At 57.8% G+C, this 23,790-nt stretch overlaps 1 protein-coding gene across 1 annotated transcript; it reads right to left on the bottom strand.

The window, feature by feature from the left end:
* IL17REL (interleukin 17 receptor E like) lies at positions 1-22,743 on the bottom strand. Its single transcript, XM_065887235.1, has 18 exons — positions 22,642-22,743; positions 18,905-18,932; positions 5,296-5,445; positions 5,016-5,125; positions 4,627-4,741; positions 4,341-4,385; positions 3,948-4,084; positions 3,748-3,819; positions 3,612-3,666; positions 2,925-3,088; positions 2,812-2,856; positions 2,468-2,525; positions 2,134-2,300; positions 1,871-1,951; positions 1,482-1,675; positions 1,162-1,308; positions 329-409; positions 1-217 (listed from the first exon to the last, which is right to left on the bottom strand). Exons 1-18 carry the CDS (start codon positions 22,741-22,743, stop codon positions 1-3), a joined length of 1,968 nt encoding a protein of 655 aa, XP_065743307.1.
* Positions 22,744-23,790: the final 1,047 nt, after the last annotated feature.

The raw sequence follows: 23,790 nt of genomic DNA, 5'->3' as shown, positions 1-23,790 counted from the left end.
TCAGGGCCAGAGGTGCAGGCCGTGCCCCCGGTTGTCCAGAGGGAGCGGGACCACGCTGCGATGGGGCAGGTCAGGGGCTGGGCCACCCGGGGAAGGGCGCATCCCACCCAGCCGTTCTCTTGGACCCCACTCGGGGGGCTCAGAGGGGCTGGAGGTCCTTTGACTGGAAGCCCCGGCATGGCCCAAGGGCCCGCGGGAGCCGCAGGCCTCTGGAGAGCTGAGGCACATAGGTGGCACGGTCTGGGGCCAGGTGAGACCCACCGCCTGCTCCGAGGCCCAGCCTTCACAGTCAGAGGCTTGGCGTGCCCAGGCGCGAGCCGCCACTCACCACATCCCAGCAGTCAGGCCCCGGCACTTGCTTCTTCCTGGTGAGACACCTGGCCTCAGGCTGCTGTCCCCTGGGTGGCCGCTGGGGAGACGGGAATGGGGGGCTGGCTCAGGTGGCCCAGTGCCACCCTCGTCTGGGGGCACAGCCGCCCCCAGCCCAGCCCTGCCTGTGCGGTGGAAGGCAGGAGACGGGTCCGAGACCCCAGTCGCTCAGGGTGCACTGCCCAGTGCAGCCAAGCCAGTGCCCGCGCGGCAGGCAAGTGTCCCGTCTCCGGGGGAGTCCGCCCGGACCCCAAGGGCAGCATGCCCCCCAGGTGCCCACCACTTGAGCTGGGCGCAGTCACTCTCACTGCTTCCTGGGACTCGCCCAGCATAACACTGGGGCTCCAGCCGTGGCCCCAGGCCAGCCACCGGGCCACCGGCTGGCAGGTATTAGAGCCCCAGTCCAGACATGAGGCCCCTAGGGGTGACCATCGCCCCTTTGACCTGTGATCTGCCGGAGGTGACCTTTGCTGGGGAATGGGACCCAGACTCGGCTGAAAAGCTCTGCTGGGTCAGGGAGTGGGGGGCAGTTGGGGGATACAGGCGTGAGGAGCCTCCGCGGGCCCCGGGGCATTTCCCGGGGGAAGGCGGGCAGGACTGGGGCTGCCCTGGAACTGCTGTGACTTAGATGAGTTCAGAGGCCATTCAAGACCTACCCAGCTGCCCATGTGCAGAAAGGGCCGCGAGAGCCCTGGGCGCTGGAATGCTCCCCCCGCGACCGGGGTGTCCACTCTCCACAGCTACCAGGAGAGGTTCTGTGCTTGCAGGTGGCTGTGCCTGCTCGTCACTCACCCTGCGCTGGTGTCACCCCTCCCACCTCTCCCCCCAACTGCCCCCCCCCCGACCCCCGGGCAGGAGCCACCCTGCTGGGCCACACCCAGGCCCTGGGCGAAGGGTGGGCTGGGGACATCGCGTTCCCGCACAGTTGGAACCGGAGCCCTGATTGGGGTCGGAGCAGTCAGGGAGGAGACGCAGCGCACCTGGCACCGTGGGACCCGGCTGGGTGCTTGGAGGCTCTGGGGCGGGCTTGACCGCCCAAGTCAGGGCGGGGCCGGGCCTGACTCCGAGGCGGGGGGCCCCTCTGTCGCCTGCCGAGCCCCAGTCTCCTGTACCGTGCGCCCCGCCCCCACTCCAACACGGGAGACGGGGCTCCCGGGGCCAGTCTGGGGTCCAGCCCTTGCCTCTTGCAGCCCCCCGAGGGCCTGTCCTCCCTGCCCCCTCTGGCTGAGGCCTGGGCCCGGCGCTCACCGCACTGGAGGTCGCACAGCTGCTGGGGGGCGGAGAACTGGATGTCGGTCCTTCTGCCCTGCAGGCCAGGGTTCGAAGGCAGCGAGAGCGGGTCAGCACAGCCAGCAGCCGCTCCCTGAGCCCCGCCCGCATTCCGCAGAGGCACTGGCTGGAGGAACTGTGTAGCTGGAGGGTCCCCCAGGGCAGCTCTGGGGAGGCGGGGGCTCCCCTGAGGTCTGGGAGTGGAGGAGGTGGGCAGGACAGCACCACCCACCTGGATGCAGGTGCCGGGTGCGCAGGCCTGGTCCCCGGGAATATCCACAAAGGCCACGGCAGGGTCCTCTGTGGGGTCACCCTGGGTGGGGGAGGGGTAGGTCACAGGCAGCGGGGGTGCAAACCGGGCTCCTCTGCGTCCCTGCGGAGCCCTCGAGTCAGCCCTCTCAGCACCCTCCCCGCCAGGGCTGGCTTGGGGACTCCGAGGAACTGAAGGGTCAGCACACTCCCCCCCCCAGGTCTCCAAGACGGTGCCCACCACACCCAGCTCACCGCAGGGATGGGGGTGGCCTGGAGCACCCGGCGGCACACGGGGGGCCACGTCTTCCCTCGGTGACACAGGCACACCTGGAAGTGGGCAGGGCTGGGCGAGAAGAAGGCCACCCGGAGGTGGCCCGGAGCGGGTGCCAGCTGGACAGTCATCTTCCAGGCTGCGGGGGGCAGGGGTGAGGCCCAGCACGCCACCCCACAAGTGACCAGCACCCTGTCGTCTTGTCCGCCCGACCAAGAGGCATTTACACAAGCAAAGGACCTTCTTTGCTGCGGCCGCCCTGCAACGGCCCCAGCCAGCCTCCCTCCCGCCCCGCGGGGGGCTCACCTGGGAAGCGCAGCTGCTCAAAAGGGCACCTCACCAGGAAGCCCAGGCTCGTGGAGAACTGCAGGGAGGCCGAGGGACGGGGTGTGGCCGCGTGTGCAGGGACGGGGGGCGGGTGGGGGGGCCGGGACAGGCGGGCCTCCTTCGTGGCCCTCTGGGACAGGTTACACTCCCCCCGCCCCGCCCCCATGGGACCAGGAGGGGGTCAGAGGGGCCACTGAGTAGCTGGACCCCAGGGCTGGGCAAGGCACAGGGGGATATGTGGCTGCGGGCCCCTCCCCTGGCTCCTGGGCCCCCTCCCCAAGCCCTGGTAGTGCACGAGGCGGGCTGCGGACTGGCCCACTCACCTTCAGGCAGAGCTGGGGCTGGGTGTCCACAAGAGGGTACTGCACCTGAGGGGCGCTCAGGTCAGGGCCCTGGCCGCCCATCCCCGCCCCATCCCTGCCTGGGGGGCACTCACCCTGCTGTGTGCGGGCCGGCCGGACTGCTCCAGCTCCAGGCACTGGGGCCCTGGCCCTGGGCGCCAGCACAGACTCACACGGCCACTCATGGGACAGGCAGGCTCCCAACTCAGCTCCTGGCTCCCCGGGTGGTAGTGGATGGCGTCCCACAGTGTCTCCGTGTCTGCAGGGACCCTCCCCCAGGGCTGGCATCAGCTGGCGCTACCCCAGCCGCCCGTGGGCCACAGGACTGAGCACCTGCTAGAGTAACCATCGGGCTGGTCCAGGACCCAGGTGCCTTCTCTCGGGGGCTCTGGGCCTGACCGGAGTCTGTGTGTGTGTTCTGTGAGCACCCCGCACCCCTCCGGGAGCCCCTCCCGGCAGCCTGGGCTCTTCCAGGTGGCCTGGCTGCGACATGTGCGTGCTAGTGCACCGGCCGACACGCGCTCTCCTGCACGCTCACGTCCACACGCAGGCTCTGCCGCCTTGGAGGGCTTGCCCGGAACACACTTGGCTGCCTGCCGTCCGAAGCAGGCTCAAGGGCTGAGGCTGGGCCTGCCCCCCGCACCCCGTCTCACCCCCGCTCGAGTCAGCCGTCCCAGCTGGACAGGCCAGCCCCTACCCTGCTGGGCACCTCTGACCCGCCCATCTCCCACCCTTCTCTCCTCGCTCCCCCCTCCTTCCCCCTGGCACCACAGGGCACTTGCCATCTTCGAAGGGGCAGGTCTGGATCCGCACGGCGTCAGGCGTCGCAGACCAGCCCTGCGGGAGGGACTGGGGTCAGCGCAGGGTCTGCCCATCCTTTTGTCCACTCCCGGCTGTCAAGGCCACATCCTTACTGACCTCAAGGCACAGGCACGACAACTCTTGTTTGTAGGGCAGAGAGACCCTCCGGGAGACCCCGTTCGCTGTCACCTGCAGGGGAGTGAAGGCACCGTGGGCGGGCGGCAAGCGAGGACCAGAAGCGGGGGCGGGGCTGGGGCGGGGCTGGGGTGGGGCTGGGGCGGGGCCGGGGGCGGGGCCGGGGCCGGGGCGGGGCTCACTCGCACTGGGGCGCCCGCGTCTTCGCAGGTGAACCACTTGAGGCAGAGCCGCACGTAGTAGTCGGGGCCCCCTGACTCTGGCACCTGTACCAGAATGACCTTGCGGCTGCGGTCCACCGAGTAGGAGAGCTTCCCAGCTGTAGAAGGGAAGCAGGTGAGGTCACGCTGGGGCCAGAGGTCACCAGGCACAGGGCTCCCTTGTGCTGACAGCCTCCAGGTGGTGACCCCTGCCAGACCCAGGTATTTTGGGAGTCGCCCACCTGAGGACCCATCATGATTTCCCGAGTGGGGAGGGCAGAAGATCCCAGTGGGAGGCCCGTGGGTGCCTGCCACCACCTGAGAGTCTTCCCAGGAGCCATGGGGCCCAGGTCCCACCCGGGGAGGGGGCCTCACCAAAGCAGTCGGGCACGTTCCTCCCTACGTCCTCGTCTGCGCAGTCTGCGAACGACAGAGGCAGTGTTGGGCCCAGCCCGCTCTGCACCAGGGGCCGCCCCCCAGCTGGGCCTCTGTCCCTGGGGTTTCCAGAAGGCCTTCCTCTCCAGGGAAACGGAGACGCTGAATTAAGCCAAATGCATTGCTGGGAGCCGTCCAGCGTGGGGCCCTGCCCCCTGCCCTGGGTGAGTCCCACCCTGAATCAGTCCCGGGAAGCTGGATGGCAGCTGTGCCCGCGCCGGCCCACCTTCCACATGGTACCGCTGGTCCAGCTGGACCCCGCAGAAGTGGGGGACAGTCCTCAGGGTGACGTAGAGGCTCTGGGCCACGCTCACCTCAAAGCAGTCAAAGTGCACCTGGAGCTGGGCAGGGGCGGGTGGGAACTGGTGGAGCTGGGACCTCTGTCCGCCCACCCCTGGCCAGGCCAGTTCCACACCGCACAGCTGGAACCCAGGGTCTGGGGCAGAGGAGGAGGGGCACCCACTCCTTGGGCCTGGGGTGGCAGAGCCCCAGGACGGTCTATGGATCGGGTGGCCAAGAGGGGAGGGCAGCCGGGAGCAGGCCAGGGGACAGGTGCAGCTGCCCGGCACCGGCTTGGGGCTGGACCCGCAAGTCCGGGTCAGACCCTAGTCTCACCTGCTGCCCCACCTGCAGCCGGCGGGAGGCCCTGGGGACCCGCACGCTCTGGCACTGTGTCTCCTGGGTGTCCAGGCTCATGGAGCAGGCCTCCAGGCCCCGCAGGCCCTCTGGGTGGAGGGAGGGGCCGGCAGGGCTGTCAGAGCCCTTCCCTCCCCTCCTCTGTGAAGGGCAGTTAGCAGGGTCTCCCTGGCCCACCCCACCCCCCTCTTGTCACGGGGATTAAAGGAGCCCTGAGCCCACCACCCCACTTCCTGGGTGTCACCACCATCATGGTCACCATGCAGCGTGAGAGAGGCCTTGACGCGCAGGAGCAGGGAGCAGCCGTCGCGGGGGGCACACTTCATGGCAGTGGAGAGGGTCAGGGCCTCCAGGACGGACCCGGACATGGACGTGGGGGGCTTGCGGCAGAAGCTGTTGAAAACATTTCCTGGGGAGGGGAGAAGGAGGGTGAGTACCACGGTTCCCAGGGCCTGGGTAAGGCTCTTCGGGTGGTGGGGTGGGGGGGGAGGGGTGCTCTGGGGCTGCACAGTCGCGGGGAGAGTCCTCCCTACTTGCCCCAGTGCAGTCAGGGAACCAGGCCCCCGGTGAGTGGTGGGCCACCCTGAGCCATGCTCAGAGATGGCCGCTGGGCGCCAGGAGTGGGCCCCCGCCTGGCCAGCAAGGGGGCAGAGGAGCCCCCCTCGGCAAGCTGGCGGGTCCCACGGACAACAAAGATGGGCGACAGCAAAGGTGTGCTGGGGGCGCGGGGGGCCTGACCTCAAGGGCACTGCCGCCTAAGGCCCTGACCACCGGCAGGCGGCTGCACCGGCCCAGGTGGGCCTGGCCCCGACGGCCTCGGTCAGGGCACCGGAAACTGCGGCCGGACCAAGTGCTGCGCAGGGAGCTGGGCTCTCACGTTCAGGCGCTGGGGCCGAGCAGTATCTTCGGCCTTGGCTCTGCCAGATTTGCAGGCGGACGCTTCAATTTCGGGGAGGGGCGTTGGTTCCACGGGAGCCACCACACCCCAGGGGGCCCCGCGCCCCATGGAGTTGGCAGTCCAGGTTCTCTGCTATACTCAGGGCCGTGGCGTTCACGCCTGGTGACGTGTCAGACTGGGGAGTAACCCTGGGCGGGACAGTGCGCCCAGGAAGGGGAGGTGTGTGTGCTCAGTGGTGCCTCCAGGGGGCCCGGGCCCCAGGCAAACGCCGGGAGCGTATCAGGAAGGCCAGCTTCTTGGGCTGACAGTCAAGGGGAAGTAAAGGACGAAAATGCCGGGAGGAGAGGGGACACTGGTGGGACCAGGTGGAACTGTTGAATGCACGTGATGGGGGGGAAGCAGAGGCTGAGGGTGCACCAAAGGCTTCCTCGCTGCAGAGAAAGTGGAGCAGGAATGAGGCATCCCCACGGACCACGGTGGCTGACCACTGAGACCCTGGAGAAGGGGGTGCAGAGGCACCGCGGCTGAGACACAGACGGACGCGCTGGCCCATCACTCAACAGAGTCCCGACTGGACCGTATCCGAAACAACTCAAAGAGGCAGCAGGAACTACGAGGTCTGAAATGTTCCTGGGAAAGAAACCCAGTGCTGTGGATCCCACTGTGGCCAAGATGGAGTCACAGGGGTCAGATTTTCCCTCGAGCCTGAAGCAGCCTGGAAACCAGACAAGATACAGTCTCAAGACAGCGGACGTGGGGAAGGACAGACGGCCATGCCCGACGGACGGGGACAGATGGCCATGCCCGAGGGACGGGGACAGACGGCCATCCGAGGGATGGGGACAGACGGCCATGCCCGAGGGATGGGGACAGACGGGGGAGCCCAACGAGGGCCCTGCTGTCTTGAGAGCCTTTCCAGGCTGTGGCAGAGGGAGGGGGAATTTGGGACCCCGACACCCTCCCGAAGTGGAGAAATGGGGCAGACGGAAGTGGCCAGAGTTTGCAGGATGAGCGCAAGAGGAGGGATGATGCAGAGAGAGCAGGGGAATGAGTGCTCGGCAGAGAGCGGATGAGCACGTGGATGTGAGGGGCTGCAGGAAGAGGAGAAGCCCAAGGGGTTTGCGGGGACAGCACCCTGTCTGCACCCGGGGCCAGGACTATCACCATTCCCAGCCAGATGGGGCCCCGGGTACACTGTATGCGAGAGTCTTGCTTCTGTAGGAGAATAGCTAGCCTTAGATGGAGCACTGCTCTGGCCTCGCCTAACAAATCTTAAAGACCCCCAAAGGTTACCCTGTTTCTAAGGAACTTAACTGTATTTCAGAAATGGCTCAAGAATATTTGTATGGATAAAAGTATATATCCGGCACGCAACAGGTAAAAATCACCGTGTCTACCATATAATAGAAAATTACAAGCCATGCAAAGAATCAGGAAAACATAACCCAGAATGAGGGGAAAAATCAAATAAAACCGACAGAGATGTTAGGATTAGTAGACAGGAACATTCAAACAGTTACCGTAACTGTATTCCACATGTTAGACATGAAAGATATTAAAAAAAAAAAACCCAAATCCAACTTTTAGGGATGAAAACTACAGTGCCTGAGATGAAAAATACAACAGCTGGTTTAATAACAGATTAGCCATTGGAAAAAAAAACACTGGAGAACTTGACATAGCAATAGAAAACATCCAAAAGTAGATGGAGAGGGATTGTGGCGATGGTGAAGGTGTGTTGACGATGACGGCGACGATGACAATGATAGCAACGATGGCGATGATGATGGTGATGATGGTGACGATCATGATGGCGATGGTGATGGTGACGATGATGATGGTGATGGTGATGGTGATGATGGTGACGATGACAATGGTGATGGTGATGGTGGTGATGGTGATGGTGATGGTGATGGTGATGATGGTGATGGTGATGGTGATGATGGTGATGGTGATGGTGGTGATGGTGATGGTGGTGATGATGGTGATGATGGTGGTGATGATGGTGGTGGTGGTGATGGTGGTGATGATGGTGATGATGGTGATGGTGGTGATGGTGGTGATGATGGTGATGGTGATGGTGATGATGATGATGGTGATGGTGGTGATGATGGTGGTGATGGTGATCATGGTGACGATGGTGATGGTGATGGTGATGGTGGTGGTGATGGTGGTGATGGTGGTGATGGTGATGGTGATGGTGATGATGGTGATGGTGGTGATGATGGTGGTGATGGTGATCATGGTGACGATGGTGATGGTGATGGTGGTGATGGTGGTGATGATGGTGATGGTGATGGTGATGATGGCGATGGTGATGGTGATGGTGATGGTGATGATGGTGATGGTGATGGTGGTGATGGTGATGGTGATGATTATGTGGTGATGATGAGGTGATAATGATGATGGTAACAGTGGCGATGATGGTGATGATGATGGTGAAGGTGGTGGTGACAGTGGTGAGGAAATAATAGAACAGAGCACTGGGGAGCTGTAGGACAACTTCAAGTGACCTAATGTATGTGTGGTTAGGGGGAATGGGGAAATGAAAACAAACTTGAAAAAATGATAGAAAATTTTCAAACTTGGTGAGAACTATAAACTCACAGATCCAAGAAGCCTGAAGAATGATAAGAAATATGAAGAAATTACACAGCACACCAGGATCAGTTTGCTCAAAGCCAGTGGTAAAGAGAAAACTGTAAAAGCCACCAGAGGAAAAAAGACATGTGATGTGCAGAGGAACCGAGGTAAGGAAGGCGCAGAATTCTTTTTGGCAGCAACGCAAGTGAGAAGATGATGGGGACAAAGACCCTGCAGGACTGAGAAACAAGCCCCGCCCGCCTAGCATCCTATCCCTGCCCACATATGCACGACTGATTCTCAGCAAACATGCTGGGCACTCAGCGGGAAAAGGGTAGTCTTTTCAGCAAATGGTGCTGGATCAATTGGGTGTCCCCAGGCAAACAATGCGCTTCCGTCCACACCTTTCACAACATGCAAAGTTCACCTAAAATGGACTGTCAACCTCAATGTAAAACCTAAAACTATAAAACTTTTAAAAGAAAACACATTTTTATTCAATAAAAATCTCTGTGACCTTAGGTAAGGCAAAAAATTCTTAGATACAACACTGAAACCGTGACCCATAAGAGAAAAAAATGAATAAATTGGATTTCATCAAACTTTAAAACTTCTGCTCTTTGAAAGACCCTGGTAAGGAGTGAAAAGATAAGTCAGAGATTGGGGGGAAATATTTGCAAATCATGCACCTGCTAAGGAACTCGTGTTCAGAATCTATAAAGAACTTTCCAAATTCAATGATAAGGAAACCAACAGCACAATATAAAGTGGGTGCCTGTCTGTCCTCAGTGCAGGAGGGGCGGACTGGGGGAGGGGCCGCAGGCTTCCACCGTCCTCCCCCCAGACTGATGGAGGTTTAAAAAGTAATAAAGCCAGCGAGTAGTTGGCTGCCTTTTTTTAATCAACATGCTCTGGCAGTTCTAAACAGTGTTGGTGATAAAATCTTCCCCGTTGGTGGAAGATCTAAATGATGGCCTGCCCCCAGCCTGGCCCCCAACTGCATCCTTCGCCCACTGTCATCTTGGAGCTGATGTACCTAAGGTATGGGGTCAGATGGATGACTCAGAGGGGGACAGCACCCCAGGGCAGTGGCTGGAATCGGAGGAGAGGCCACCTGCAGGAGGCAGCTGAGTCCCTGTCTGGCCACAGGGGCTAGTGGTCAAGCCCGGTGGGTTAGTCACGTAACGTGGCGGCGAGGAGGACTGTGTCCCCAAGCCTGACGCTTCCTTGCTCTGAGGGTCATCCTTAGAGCTCGGTGTGCAGCCCTCTCAAAAGAAGCGATTGTGCTTTAGAATTCTCTCTCATGTGTGTGAAAACTTCCTCTTCTGCGCAGAAAGTGAGAAGTCTGCAACTTTTGACCTTTTCTGGAAAAAAACAAAGACCTTCCAGCCAAGCAAGGAAAGGATCAGAGCCAAAAAAAAAGGTAGAGCCATAGAAGAGCATGGTGACCATGGGAAATGAGGAAATACATAGTTAAGTATAATGGATGCGAAGGAGAAGTGGCTTGTTGTAAATAAATGAATAAAAATAAGAACAGGCTCTTGTCCCAAATTAAGCTCACAAAACAGGAGAGAGTATATAGAAGAAAGTGAGGCAGGGGACTTCCCTGGCGTTCCAGTGGTTAGTGCTCCACGCTTCCACTGCAGGGGCTGGGGTTCAATCCCTGGGGAACTAAGATACTGCAAGCCGTGCAGAGCGGCCAAAAAAAAAAAAAAAAAAAGTGAGGCAGAAACACTAAATTATTTCTGGTTCAAAATAATGGGGAAAATAATTCATTGCTACTGTGTGGAAAGAATTGTGAACCCAAAACTCATCATAAATACTTACGGAGAAGTAAATATATTTGGTCTTGTTTAGAGAGGCTTCCTAAAAGAAGACCTGACAGCTGTATTTTAAAACGGAGACATATGAACTCAAAAGGAAGAAGTGGGTTACGAAGTGAACACAGGAATGGGTAGAACACGGTGGTGAATTTAAATTCATGCTGGGAGGGCAGCAGGAGAAAGAAGGACTCCTGTCTGTTTAAAAACAAGTTGCAAGTTCCATTTCCCACCCTATGGTAGCCCACGCTGTTTGGACCATTTCTACTGAAAACAACTAACAATGCTGGAGAAAAAAATATACATGTAAAAAAACTTCTAAAAACCTGTGAGAGGGCTTCCCTGGTGGCGCAGTGGTTGAGAGTCCGCCTGCCGATGCAGGGGACGCGGGTTCGTGCCGCGGTCCGGGAAGATCCCACGTGCCGCGGAGCGAGTGGGCCCGTGAGCCATGGCCGCTGGGCCTGCGCGTCCGGAGCCTGTGTTCCGCGACGGGAGAGGCCCGCGTACCGCAAAAAAAAAACACCAAAAACCTGTGAGAGCTGAGAAAGAATCAGGATCATCAGTATAAACCCTGAGGAAGGGCAGAGGGACGCAGAGCACAGGAAGCCGCGTTCCTGGGCGTCTCCCAGCCCGGACGCTGAGGGCTCCAAGTGTGCGGCCCAGACCAGGGGATCCCAGGGCTGCTCCGTCACGGTGAGGGGAATCAGGAGAAACCTGCCCCCTCCCCGAATCCTGGGGCGTGGTGGGAGGGCAGGGGCAGTGGAGCTTCCTGGAGAGCCCACAGCCTCCGTGGGCCTGGGTGCTGGGTCCCGGCCCTGGTCTGCACCCCCAGGAAGATCCAAGAGACTTCAATCTATGACTTAGTTAGAAATGGTCCTGATAGTCACATGTCACTCCTGGGTGCCACTCAGAAACAAAGGGGAACCTGGTCTGGGGGAAGGCGCCTACATCCTAGGCTGTGGGGAAGGCATCATTTCTCAGGGGCATGGAGCAGACATTTTTTTTTTTTTTTGGCCACACCCCGTGGCTTGTGGGATTTTAGTTCCCCAACCAGGGATCAAACCTGGGCCCTCGGCAGTGAAAGCACGGAGCCCTAACCACTGGACCGCCGGGGAATTCCCTGGAGCAGATATATTTAGTGATAAACAAAGTTGCTGGGGAAACAAAGCACCAAGAGAAAGAACCAGCAGAGACATGCCATGGACGGGTCCACGGAGTGCTACAACAGGTCGGACACAGACTGCAGACCAACCTGTTGAAAGGATAGGCTTGAAAATATGTGCAGGGGAAAAAACTATAAAGAGGGACCTAGCACGTTTGAAAGAAACAAATAGAATTTCTGGGAACAAAACCCACAGGAACAGAAATTAAAAAGCAATACATGGTTTGGAGAGCAGGTTGGACATCACTGAAGAGAGAATTAGTGGGAGAAAGATCACAGTGGATGATACAGAAGAAATCAGCAAAGAGACAAAGGATGGAAAACGCAGAAGGGAGACTGAGAAATAGGAAGAAAGAAGTGAAATGCCTGAGGTGTGTCCATCGAGGTTCCAGAAGGAAAGGAGAGGATGGGGCAGAGGCAATATCTGAGATGATGGTTAAAATTTCTAAGGCTTACACAAAAGTAAAAGTATAAGCTGACCCCGCTTACGAATATAGCTGCAAAATCCTAAATAACGTTTTAGCAAATTGATTTAATAATATATTAAACATGACCAGATAGGAGTTGTTTTAGGACTGCAGGTGTGGTCAACATTAGACAATCTATCACCTCATTAAAAAGATTAAAGGAGGAAAATTGTATGAGTATATTTATAGACACAGAAAATTTTCATAAAATTTAACACCTACCCATGATGAAAGAAGGTTTATCAAACTAGGAAAAGAAAGACACTTCCTTGTCTAGATGGAGGGCATCTCCTCCAAACGCCCAATAAACCTAATACTTAATGGTACATTTTTGGGAATCATTGCTATTTAATATCAGGATTAAGACAGTGGTTCCCCATTCAACATTGTCCTGGAGATTTGAGCCACTTCCATAAGGACAAAAACAAACATAGGTTATAAACTGTTATTATTTGCAGAGTATGTGATTATCTATATACAAAAACTTAAGAGACTCAGTGGGAAATCTACTAGAAATAACAAAGAAAGTATAACAAATGTGTGGATACGAGATTAATATACAAAACTAGCATTGCTTTACACCAACAAACACCAACCAGAAAATGTAATAAAATAAGGAACCCATTCATGGATCCTTCAACCTCTGAAGGGCATAAATAAATACTTTTAGGAAGACCTAACTTCCTCAAAGATGGAAAGGCATACCATGTTCATGGTTAGAAGACTCACCTCGGATAAGATGTCATTTCTGACTCAAATTGGTCAATAAATTCAACAATTCCAAGCAAAACGTGTGATATTGTGATTTATATTAAGAAATATATATATTTGGTCTTGGTCCCCATTTCTGGTACACAACTCCTAAAGCTCTTGGAGTTCCCTAAATGATGAGTGATAAAGGTGTCTTTTGTTATCTGTAACAAACCTGTTTCAACCACACAGTAGTTCGTTAATGAGGTGATTTTTAGAAGCACCTAAGGATGGGGGCTGGTTGCCAGGGGAACTAACCATGGGATTAGAGGGTTGGAACTTTCAGTCCCACCCCCCAGACCTCTGGGGAGGGGAGAGGGGCTGGAGGTTGAGTTCAATCACCAATGGCCAATGATTTAATCAACCATGCCTCTGTAATGAAACCTGCATAAAAACCCAAAAGGACAGGTTCGGAGAGCTTCTGGGTTGATGAACACGGGGAAATGACAAGTCAGAGCGCATGGACACTCCTCATCCTTCCCCATGCCTCGCCCTGGGCGTCTCCTCCATCTGGCTTTTCCTGACTTATATCCTTTGATAATAAACCGGTAATTTAGTAGGTAAAATGCTTCTCTGGGTTCTGTGAGCCACTCAGGCAAATTAATTGAAACTGAGGAGCAGGTGGCGGGAGTCTCCAGTTTATAGCCGGTCACTCAGAAGTACTGGTGACACCTGGAGTTTTGACTGGCACCCGAAGTGGGGGTGTCTTGTGGGACTGAGCCCTTCACCTGTGGGAACTGAGGCTCTCTCCAGGTAGACGGTGTCAGAGCTGAGTTAATTGCTTGGTGGTGTTGAAAAATACACACACCGGAAAATGCCTGCTGAAATTTTCAGGAAGCTTACAATCAAAAATTCCGATTGAAGATTTGAAGGGCTCAGGGTTGAGTCTCTGGTGGGAATAGACCTGGCGTTGAATGCCTTCGTGTCCTGTCTGGACCTTGGCCATGTTTAATGCCAGCTGTCACGGACGCTCAATTCACTGGGAGACGCAAAATGGTGATATGATAATTCTGTTGTTTTGCTTCCATTTATTAGCTGGAGTAATTGTTCCAAGGGAGCATTTGTAGAAGAAAGGCACGATCAAGGCTTGATTCCTTCCCTTTATTTACCCAATCTTCAAGATGAGTTGGTTCCCTGTCATCCACAGAGACGAACAATTCTTTTTTTTTTTTTTTTTTTAAACAGTACCGCTAAGAATGCATGGGTTTAAGTATGGGCTGCAACTCATTGCAGTGCTTACTCTTTTTTGAAGCTCAAACAATACCTCTTGGCCAGTGGGAGCTCCTTCTGGCCTCCATGTACTGCAGACCTGTCACCACCGCCTTTGAGAGCTTCCTCCATCTGGAACGACAAGATGTACATTTTCTGCCCCAGACTGGAAATCAGTCACTTCTCTCCGAAGCCCTGCCTGGTTTATTTTGGTGAAAAATGGTATTTCAAGGCCACAGCACTAGGGAGGCTCATGACTATGAGTTGGTCGTTGTTTCTAGGATTTTTCTGTGGACGGAGCTGCAACGTATTTAAAGCAATACCTCATGAGGTCATACTTAGGTTACCAATTCAGAGTAAAGGTTTTACAGCACCTTTTCTACATGACATCTGCATCTCCTTTCTTCCATGCTTGATTCTCAAGAACACAGGAGAGGATAGAATGAAAATATGTCCTAACTGTCATTTGCTGTACTGTACACGCCGTACACGAGTCTGGGTCACAGCACGAACCATCGGGGTGACTGGAAACAGCAGAAACGTGCCTTTGCATAGACTTTTCTCAGTCTCTCCCCATTTTTACACCATCAGCGTACAGCTGTGAATACCGCACTGTCTCCTTTTCCACAGGTAGTCTGAGCTTTGCGAATAGCCCTGTATTAAATCCTCACCCATTTCTGATCTGACCCTCCTGCAGTCTGGCTGCCTGAGGCTCGTTCTCCCGGAGAGTCCCCAGGAGGGGCCATGGGACAATAGTCCGTGAGTCCCCGCCTGTTGTACCTTTATACATGAAGGTCAGTTTTCTTTTATGGAAACATATTTGACGTATAACATTGTGTAAATCGAAGGAGTACGGCATGTTGATTTGATGCATTTATATGTTGTAATAATAATTGTCATTGTAGCAAAGGCACCCCATCAAGTGACATAATTATCGTTTCTTCTTTTGTGGAATAATTAAAATCTAGCCTCTTAGCAAGTTTGGTGATTATAATACAGTATTGTGTCTATATGCACCATAGCTGCATTATAGTTTTGCTGTCCATTTTCTTCTAGCGTTAAAATGTCGCTCTTTGAAAAGTCTGATATACTTTTCTTTCCATTATCAATTGTAAAGCTCTTTTTGCCGAGAGGCCCAAAGATTTTTCTCTTTCCCTTTAAAATCCAGCCATTCTACTAGAATAACTTTTGATGTGGTATCCAGGACTGGTATTCTCGGGGTCATGGTTTGCCTTTTCAATATCTACTGTCAAGAAAAAAATGTTTGTTCTCCTTGAACTGTAGTTTTTCGTGTTTGTTCTGCTGCTTTGGTTTTCTTTAGGGTCTCATATCATCTGCCTTCCGGACATTCTTTGACTATCTGTAACATTTACCACTATTCACACATCATTTTATCTCTTTTTACATTTCTTTTTGATTTTTTTCCTTTCAAGTTTTACTCGTATTCTTTTTTTAAGTTGAAGTAGAGTTGATTTACAATGTTGTGTTAATTTCTGCTGGATAGCAAAGTGATTCAGTTATACGTATAGATACATTCTTTTTTTAAAGTATTCTTTTCCATTATGATTTATCACAGAATGTTGACTAGTTAGTTCCCTGTGCTATACAGTAGGACATTGCTTTTTGATTTTTAAAAAAAATCTCCTTTTCACCTGCTATTTCTCTCAAGGCATTTAATATTGGGTCTATTCACTGCTTCCAATGCAGTCTTCATTGATACGATGATTTTTTCCTTTATTTCTAGTCACCTCGTTTCCGAACGTTTCTAATTTTTGTTCACGTCGTTCTTTAACGTATCATTTTCTTGAATATTCTAAGCCATTTTGAAATGAACTGTCACGCTTGTGGGTTTGAGGATGCTCTTCTGGTGCACTTCCTTTGCCTGTCGGCACATCATTCCATTCCTTCTTTTCTTTTTAATTATCATAACTTGTCTGGAACTTGCCCTTGACAGTCTTCCGTTGCCCACATTTACGTGAATTCAGTTTCCCAGAGCTCTTAGCAGACTTGGTCTGCTTTCCTGACTGCGCAGAGCTCCCTCTGCTGTCACTTTTGGGTAGTGTTTAAAAATAGGGTGGATCGCTGTTGAGTTTCTCAGCTCTTTCCCCCCTTGCCTTCGTACCTGAAGCTGCTCTTTTCTTGCCTCTGTTGTCCTTGATGCCACTCCGAGCTTCTCTGTGCAGGGCCGTCTCCCAAGGGGTCCCTGCACCCACCTGCCGCAGTGGTGGGCAGCCCCTCAGGGGGGTGTGTGCTCCCCGGCGATTCTCACCGTCTGTGGGGTTCAGACACCCCTCCACTCCCTGCTGCACAGACCCCGCTGATGCTCCCGCCTGGGGCTCTGGGGCTCGTCTCTGGGGTCTGGGAGCGTGGACCCCACTTCTGTTTTACATCCTCCTTGCTCTTGGGTCTGAGGATTCAGGGAAGCTACACCACACCATCATCTCCAGGGACAATTTAGGAAAGAAAGGAACCAGAGGGGCTTGCCCCACCAGAAATCAGTATCTACCTGAGCTCCATATGGACTCAGACAGTGTGACCCCGCTCAGGGATAGGGGCGGGTCAGGGAACCGTGCACACAGCGTGGAAATCTGACGGGGTGGGGGGCGTCCAGTACATGGTGCGGCCACAGCCGGATTTCCAGGTAGCAAAAGATCACAGGTGGGTTCCTACCTCACACCATACACGGAGATACATTCTAGATGAATCAAAGACCTAAATCTGAGAAAGAAAACTTTAATACAGAAATATAGGAAATACAGGGAGAAAATCTCTCTGACCTCAGGATTGGGAAGACTTTCTTAAAAGACCCCCCCCCATATCCACAAAATCCATGAAGGGGGAGGCTTGTAAACATGGCTGCATCAAAACTGAAACCTGTGACTCACACCATGAGGTTGAGACTGAGAAAGTGGAAGGACTCTCTGTGATGCGGGGTGACCACCCCCACACGGTGGCCCAGGGCACGCTGGCCCAGGGCGGGTCAGGCACAGGGGGAGACCACACGGGTCTCAGCGTCATCAGAGACACACAGACTGAGACGGGAGTGGGGGTGGGGAAGCTGTGGCCTCACGAAATCCCTGCCCCATAACTACCAGAACCCACAGATGGCACAGAGCCAGAGAACGGCCCCAGCAGCAGGCAAAGCACACGGACACAGGCCAGAGCATCACCCCAGATGCCGTGGTGTCTCCTTGCCTGGCGACCCCGCTCCCCAGAAGCCCTGCTAGTGGGATGACTCAGCCTCGGAATTCTTGACAAGCCCCCTCTCCCCCGAGTCCGGAGAGAAGGAGGCCGGGTGGGTGTCCTGTATTGTCACCGCTCCGACTGACTGGCGTGCGGGGTAAGGAGTGGGAGGGACGAGACTGCGGAGGCCCCAGGGCTCCCCAGAAGCCGAGGTCCCCTCCCCACACCTCTCCCCGGCCCCCAGGACCCGCCTGCCGAGTTCCCCGTCTCCCCAGCCAGGCCCGGGGCCGTCCTGACACCTAGCCCTCGCACACAGCTCCGTGGGGGAAACACCATGGACCTGTGGTCAGAAGAGAGTGAGAAGCCAGCCCGAGTAACCAGGGGTCTGTAGGGCGCTGCCGAAGTGTGACCAGGATGGAAAGCATGTCAGACGGAGTGTAGGAAAAATTAAAATCAGGATGGAGGAGAGGAAAGACATGGAAGAAAGGAGGGGAAAAGGAACACAGAACGTGGGAGGGAAGGAAACGTCCCGGAGGAATAGAGGGGACTCTCCCTCAGGCACCTCCACTGTGACAAGGACACAGCTTCAGTGACACAAGGGATCCGACAGGGGATCACACGGCAGGAGGCTCATCGGAGCCGTGCCCGCCGAGGACCAGTCAAGGAGCCAGACGACCCCATTTCAGGACAAACAAGTACAGTGAGGACGCAGGAATCAGGAGACGTGGCTGGAAATTAAATTGCTGGCTTGGAACAGTTGAGATCATCATGGCAAAAGCCGTTGAGAAAGAGAAAGATGAATGGAAGCAGGTGATGGAAGGCGGAGGTGACTGAGGTCAGATCAGATGGGAGAACGGGCATCACGGAGCCCGGCTTGGACGAGGGATGGCCTGGGGTGGAGGAGAACCCCGCAGGCCCCTCGGCAGAAATGCCAGGGTGGCCTCGGGCTTCTCACCCTCCGGGGAGAGTCCAGGGACAGAACTGCCGCCGAGTTGGTGCTGTTCGACACCCCACAACCGCTGACCGCTGGTCGGACAAACCGGTGACAGGGGACGTTGCCTGGGGTGGGGGCGTGTCCCCGGCTCGGGGCCCAGCAGCCTGTGTCATAATCTCACTCCTTAACCTTGCAGGGGTCCTCGAGGAGACAACCCCTCTTGAGGTGAAGAAACATTTAAAGTTTAACCGTTTCTTTCGTTTTTCCTATTACAGTCAAGTCAAATTAAATAAAGCACTTAGTTTACACGGCATAAGGCAATTTCACCTCTATAAAATATGTTATGTTTATCCCACAAACAGTATATTTGCCTACAAAAGTGTCTAGAATAATGTTTTCCTAATGTAAACAATATTTATGTCTATATGGGGGCTTTGGAGCTAGATTATTTGCACTTTCTGCCGTATATATTTTGCATCTCTTATGCCCCTTTTAATGAAATACAGTGTCTGCAAAGACAATAAAGCTATTTGTTAAATGGGATATCATTTTACAGTGGGAAAAAATGAAAAAGTGTGATGTGAGAAATTTATTGCAAAGCAACGAATTCCATGAAAACAGGAACGCACGATTCCCACATCCAGCAAGCCCACGACCGGGCTTGACAGGGCGCTGCCCTCCTGCACCAGGCGGTGGGCAGGGAAGCGGGCGGCGCTCTGCTAGGGGAGGGGCGGTGGCAGTGGCGGCAGCTCTTCCTGCACAGGAGGGAGACCCCGGCCGCCAGGCAGACCTGGCTCCCGGGAGGGCAGGGTGACGAGGAGCAGAAGGGCAGCGAGTCCCCCTCGGCCTGAGCTGTACTCACGGTTTACGCGGCTCTTGCAGGCGAAGCCCTGTGGACAGAACAGTGAGAGGGGTGGGAGGTCAGCTTGGCTGCCTCTTGTCCCCCGCCCACCCCGGGCCCCGCCCCGGTGTGACCTGGACCCCGTGCACCTTCAGACCCCCCACCCCCTGACCGCACCGACTTCCCGTGCTGGCATCCGCAGCTCCCCCGGCCCCCTTGGGCCCGTGCTGGGTGGGTGCTGGGCTTCAGGAAGAAAAGAAAATGGGCAACGATCCCGGCCTCAGAGGAGCTGCCTCCTGAGCCGGGGCAGCCGCACGACGTCAGAAAATGACATTTAACGTCAGCTGTTGAAAAGTGTGGGGGACGATAACCGAGCGGTCAGGAGGGTGAGAGCTGTGACTCTGCCGGGGGTGGCCTCGCTGGGTCTGGCCTGGGGACCGCCGGGGAAGGGCAGGGATTAGCCCATGCACACTGCCTCTCCCGCTGGACTGTCGGCTTCCTGTGGGGTCGGGACCAGGGACCAGGGACCAGGCTCAGACAGGGTGGGTAGGGGAAGGCGCCAGGGCCGTGCCCGTGGACCCCACTTTGGTGGGTGGGCTGAGGGGCTCCACGGTAAGCTTGGGAGGATGGGGTCGGCAAGCAGAGTTCCGGGAGCCCGGGGACGGGCACCCGAAGCGGCGGAATACAAGCCAGTAGGGTCGCTGCCCTGGGCCCGGGCTCAGCCGCGGTGGGGGCCCTCTGGGGGCGCCCAGGGAGTAACGACAGCTGGGGGCCCGAGGTAGAGACCCCGCCGGCACAAGTGGGGAGGCGGAGGAGCGAAGGGGGTCTGCTCCTGTCCCTGGGGTTTGCAGGGCAGGCACTACTGGTGGGTCCAGCTCCAGCTCCACCCCCCTTTCTAAATAGCCTTTTCATTTTGGAATAATTTTAGATTTATAGAAAAGTTGCAAAGATAGCGCTGAGGTTTACCCAGTGACGCCCGATGTTAACATCTCGGGTAAGTGGGTGTCACTCTTGGGCGAGCCCCAGACTCCGGGATTCGCCCGTTTCCACCCAGGTGCCTTTCCGCTCCAGCCTTTTAACTGTCACCCCGCGTCCACCCTGTCTTCTGACCACGATATCTCCCAGAGACGCCGACTCGCCCCCTTAGGCCTCCAGACGCACAAACCCCACGGAGGCGACCTGCGGCCCTGCCCACGGCCCTCACGGGTGAGGGGCCTGACTCCGGGGCCGGCCCAGGGTGGCAGGAGGGCTCTGCTGGACTAAGGGGCTGCACCCACCTGGGTGCCGCGCCCAGAAGGTGACTGGGCAGGTGGGCAGAGGGCAGGGCAGCAGCTGGGCCTGGGCCGCAGCCCTGAGTGGACAAAGGGGCAGTGGCTTGGGTCCTCGCCCACCCACCCTCCCTCCCTGACACGGCCCCGGATGCCTGGAGCCACCCCCTGGCATCCTCTGTCCTGTGGCCCGAGCCCAGCCCCCTCCCAAGCTGGCAGGAGCTAGAGGGCAGCTGCATCCTGGCCCAGGGTCACTGCCCGCCCACTGGGGACCTCCTGCTGCCCCTGTACCTGAGGACCACGCAGCCGTGGCCCCTGGGTTTCCAGCGGAGCGGGGGTGGGCGCAGTCTAGCAGTTGGCCCTTCGGTGCCCGCAACCCCTCTCCTGCCTTGGGGACCAGCGGGGGCAAAGGTCGAGGTCAGAGAGCACCTGTGGGTTCCGGCGCCCAGGGACCCTGGTATCTTGGGAGCTGGGGGTGGGGACCCGGCAGAAGCTGGCCCGGGGCCCTGGGGCCCTTTGTGGGGCGGGGCCGGGAGGGAGAAGTGGTCGCCCCACCTCCCCCTCCCCGCCTCTGGGGTTTTCCGTCGGGCTTCCCGGGGCTTCCCAGGGGGGCGGGCATGGGGGGGGGGGGTCTGTGGGGAGGGACCCGAGGGTGGGGTCTGGGCCCTGACCCTGCGGCTCCACTGGGTGTGGAGGGTGGGGCCCTGCATGCTGCAGGAGGGGCCCCTTCCGTCTGCCCCACTCCGCCCTGAGGCACCCTGCGGTCATCTGCTCCTGTCCGCCCCACCCTGTGCCGTGACTGAAGACCTGCCAAGGCCCAGAACAGCCCTCCTAGGGGCACGATGGGCTGCAGTGGTCTACATGCAGGTGCGGGGGGCACCAGCCGTGCCAGCGGTCCTCTGGCTTCGCCCCACAGAGGCAGCCCCGCCCGCCGCCCTGGGCCTCTGGAGCCCCTCCCGTTCAGACCCCTCCTCCCGAGCTGTGACTCCCCCTCTCCGACCCCCTCCCTTGGCTGCCAGCAGCCCCCAGGCCTCGCGGGCTCTCCGCGTCCCCTGCTCCTCCGCCCTCCTCCTGTAATCCCACGGCCCCAGCCGGGTGCCACGGTGGCTGGAGCTCCACGGCCAAGTGCAAAGTGGGGCCCAGGCCTGGCCGTTCCCGTGGGGGGCAGTGGCGGGGCGGGGGACCCTCCCTCCTTGCCTCCCTCCCCTGGCATGGCCCTCCTCCTTCTGCCGGGGTCCCTCCCCTCCTCGCTGCCCGCCCCACATCCGGGCCCATCCCACCACGGGGCGGCCCATCCCACACCCAGCTGCACCAACGCCAGTTCTCACGTCTGACGGGCTTCTCAAATCCCGTATTTCAAAAACGAGTTTCCTCCCTGAACCCTTGCTCGCCAGACCCCGTCACAGGAAACATCTCCTCCATCGGCCCAGGGGCTACAGTTACACTTTAAGGTCCATCTTGGATTTCTCCTTCCCTCAAGGTCAAGGGTCCCCTGCCCTGCCAGCTCTACCCCCAAAGTACACCCCAAAGTGGCCCCGTCCCGTTCTCCATCTCCGTGGGGATGGTCCAGGCCACCACCCCTCCCACCTGGGCTCAGCTCTTTCCTCTGCACCCACCTGCTCCCACCAGGAGCCAGACGGACCTCCACCCCCACCATGGGTCCCTGCACCTCGGATCTGAGCCCAGCCTGACCCCCGGCCACCCAAGCCCGCTCTCTCTATCCGTGAGCTCCCTGGAACCTCTGCTGGACACTCTCGCAGGCCTTGTGGAGCTGCCTTTCCTCCTGACTGGGAGCCAGGTGTCCCCGTGTCCCTGGCCACTGCCCCTGAGAGGCCCATGAGCCCTCACGCCAGGCTACTCCGTGCTCAGCAATCACCACCACCTAATCTTGCTTCAGGTGCGTTTCCGCAGGTCCCTGCTGTGGCCACACTTGGAGGAGTGCACACAGCAGGTGCTCCCCAGCCGTCCCAGCGGGCCGGCCGCCAGTCTCGCACCGGGGGACCTCCCGGGACGCGGGCACACTCTGTGGGCAGGTGCTGCCGGATGGGACGCCTCCCAGGGACAGTGAAAGTTCCGGGACACCACGACTTCTGAGCTGCCTCCCGGCCCCGCGGCTCCTTCCCGCCCAGGATGAGCTTGGTACCCACGGCGTTTCCTTAGCGGGGCATCCACACAAGCGCGGACGCCGCCCTGGGTGACTAATCGGGGTCTGTGAACGCAGGAGGGGCTCTCGGGCTGCCCCCCACCACGTGGCTCCTCGGAGAGGGACAGGTCACAGGTGCGTCAGCGCCCCTGCCCCTCAGGCTCCTGGCAGACGTTTCCCAGAGTGGCGCTGCGGGGTCAGGCCACCACCTCGTGGGGATCCCAGGCCCCCAGGCCCCCGCCACCGACCGCCCCAGGACGGCTTCCCTGGCCTGAGCTGGGGTGGGAACAGCTAGTGCCCACCGAGGGGAACCAGGGCAAGAGGAGAGCCTGGGGGGCAGGGCTCACCTGGGAACAGGAGAGGCCGCATTCCGCAACCCTGGGGACGGCCAGGCTCCGGTAAGCGCTCCAGGTCAGGGAGAGGAAGACGAGGGCTCGCCCAGCCAGCATCTGGACGCAAAGTGACGGCCAGGCAAGGCTAGCAGGATGCCCGTGGCTGCACCTCGCCCTCTGGCCGCAGCTCAGCCCCGAGACAAGCAGGAGAGAGTCCGGAGTGAGTTCGCTCCCTGGGGCGGGTGCTGCCCCTCCCGGTGGGCCGGGCACAGCCCGCAGCCCGCAGCTTCCTCCTGCAGGTTCACACTGGCCAGACGCCCTGCTGTTTCCAGGCTGTCAAAGGAGACATCCTGGAACTTTTGAGGCTCTGGGGTCTCAGGTAACCGCGTTCCCCTGGGGCTGGCTGCGCGCCTGTGCGATCAGGGAGCCGCCTGCCTCCCCCACGGCTCCCGGGTGTCCCCCTGTCTCTCAGGCCCCCGTCCCGTGGTTGGGGGATGGAAGGTGGTCAGGGGCCCTGGTCGTCGAGCTCAGCGGGGCTGGCAGAGGGGTGGGAGCCATCCCAGGCGCCTGTTCCCCCGGGGCCGCTGGCGCCAGCCCCAACTCCTGCAAGCCTGGGGACACCCCGAGTGCCCCCGTCACCCATCTGTATGTGAGAGGCTGCCCCCCCTTTGCTGAGCCCTTGCCTAGACATCCCTCACCCCAGAGGGCAGCACCCCGTGGCCTGTAACTCTGGGGCCTGGCTTCTGCTGGCGGTGGAGCTCTGCTCCTTCCCGTTTGGATCTTCCTGGACAGGGGAGACGTCTCCGGGCAGCGGCTCCCAGCACCCTGTCCGGCCCCAGAAGCCAAGGTGTGGCTCTGGGGCCCTTTGGTATCCTCCCTGTGTCCAGCCCTCCTCCTGCACCCTCTGGGCAGGTGTAAGCACCTCCGGCCTGGGAGGGCACTGTCCCACGAAGGGGGCATGGAAAAGGGTGTACGGCTGGAGAGTTGGGGACCCCCCGCCCCCGTTGTGCTGGCCCCGGGGGCTGGGGCTCTGCTTGAAACCACAACAGGGCACCCCAAGTGTGGAGAGGAGCTGACCTGGAGCTGATCCCAGGCTGGCACCCTGGGCAGGCGGGCCCCTGGGGCGGCCCCGGTGCAGACACAGCTGCCCTGGCTGCCGGCCCG

The sequence above is a fragment of the Phocoena phocoena genome, chromosome 11 (assembly GCF_963924675.1).
Source record: "Phocoena phocoena chromosome 11, mPhoPho1.1, whole genome shotgun sequence".
In the NCBI taxonomy this organism is placed as follows: Eukaryota; Metazoa; Chordata; class Mammalia; order Artiodactyla; family Phocoenidae; genus Phocoena; species Phocoena phocoena.
Note: the sequence above shows the minus strand (reverse complement) of the source record. Positions and strands in the feature narration are given on the sequence as shown.

Bases quoted from the DNA above. Each gene is read 5' to 3' on its own strand.
- IL17REL (XM_065887235.1), bottom strand. From the start codon at position 22,743: ATGCTGGCTGGGCGAGCCCTCGTCTTCCTCTCCCTGACCTGGAGCGCT. The intron at 18,933-22,641 runs GTGAGCCCTGCC...TTCTGTCCACAG, and splicing joins GCGGCCTCTCCTGTTCCCAG to GGCTTCGCCTGCAAGAGCCG. The intron at 1,676-1,870 runs GTGGGTGGTGCT...CCTGGCCTGCAG, and splicing joins CACCCGGCACCTGCATCCAG to GGCAGAAGGACCGACATCCA.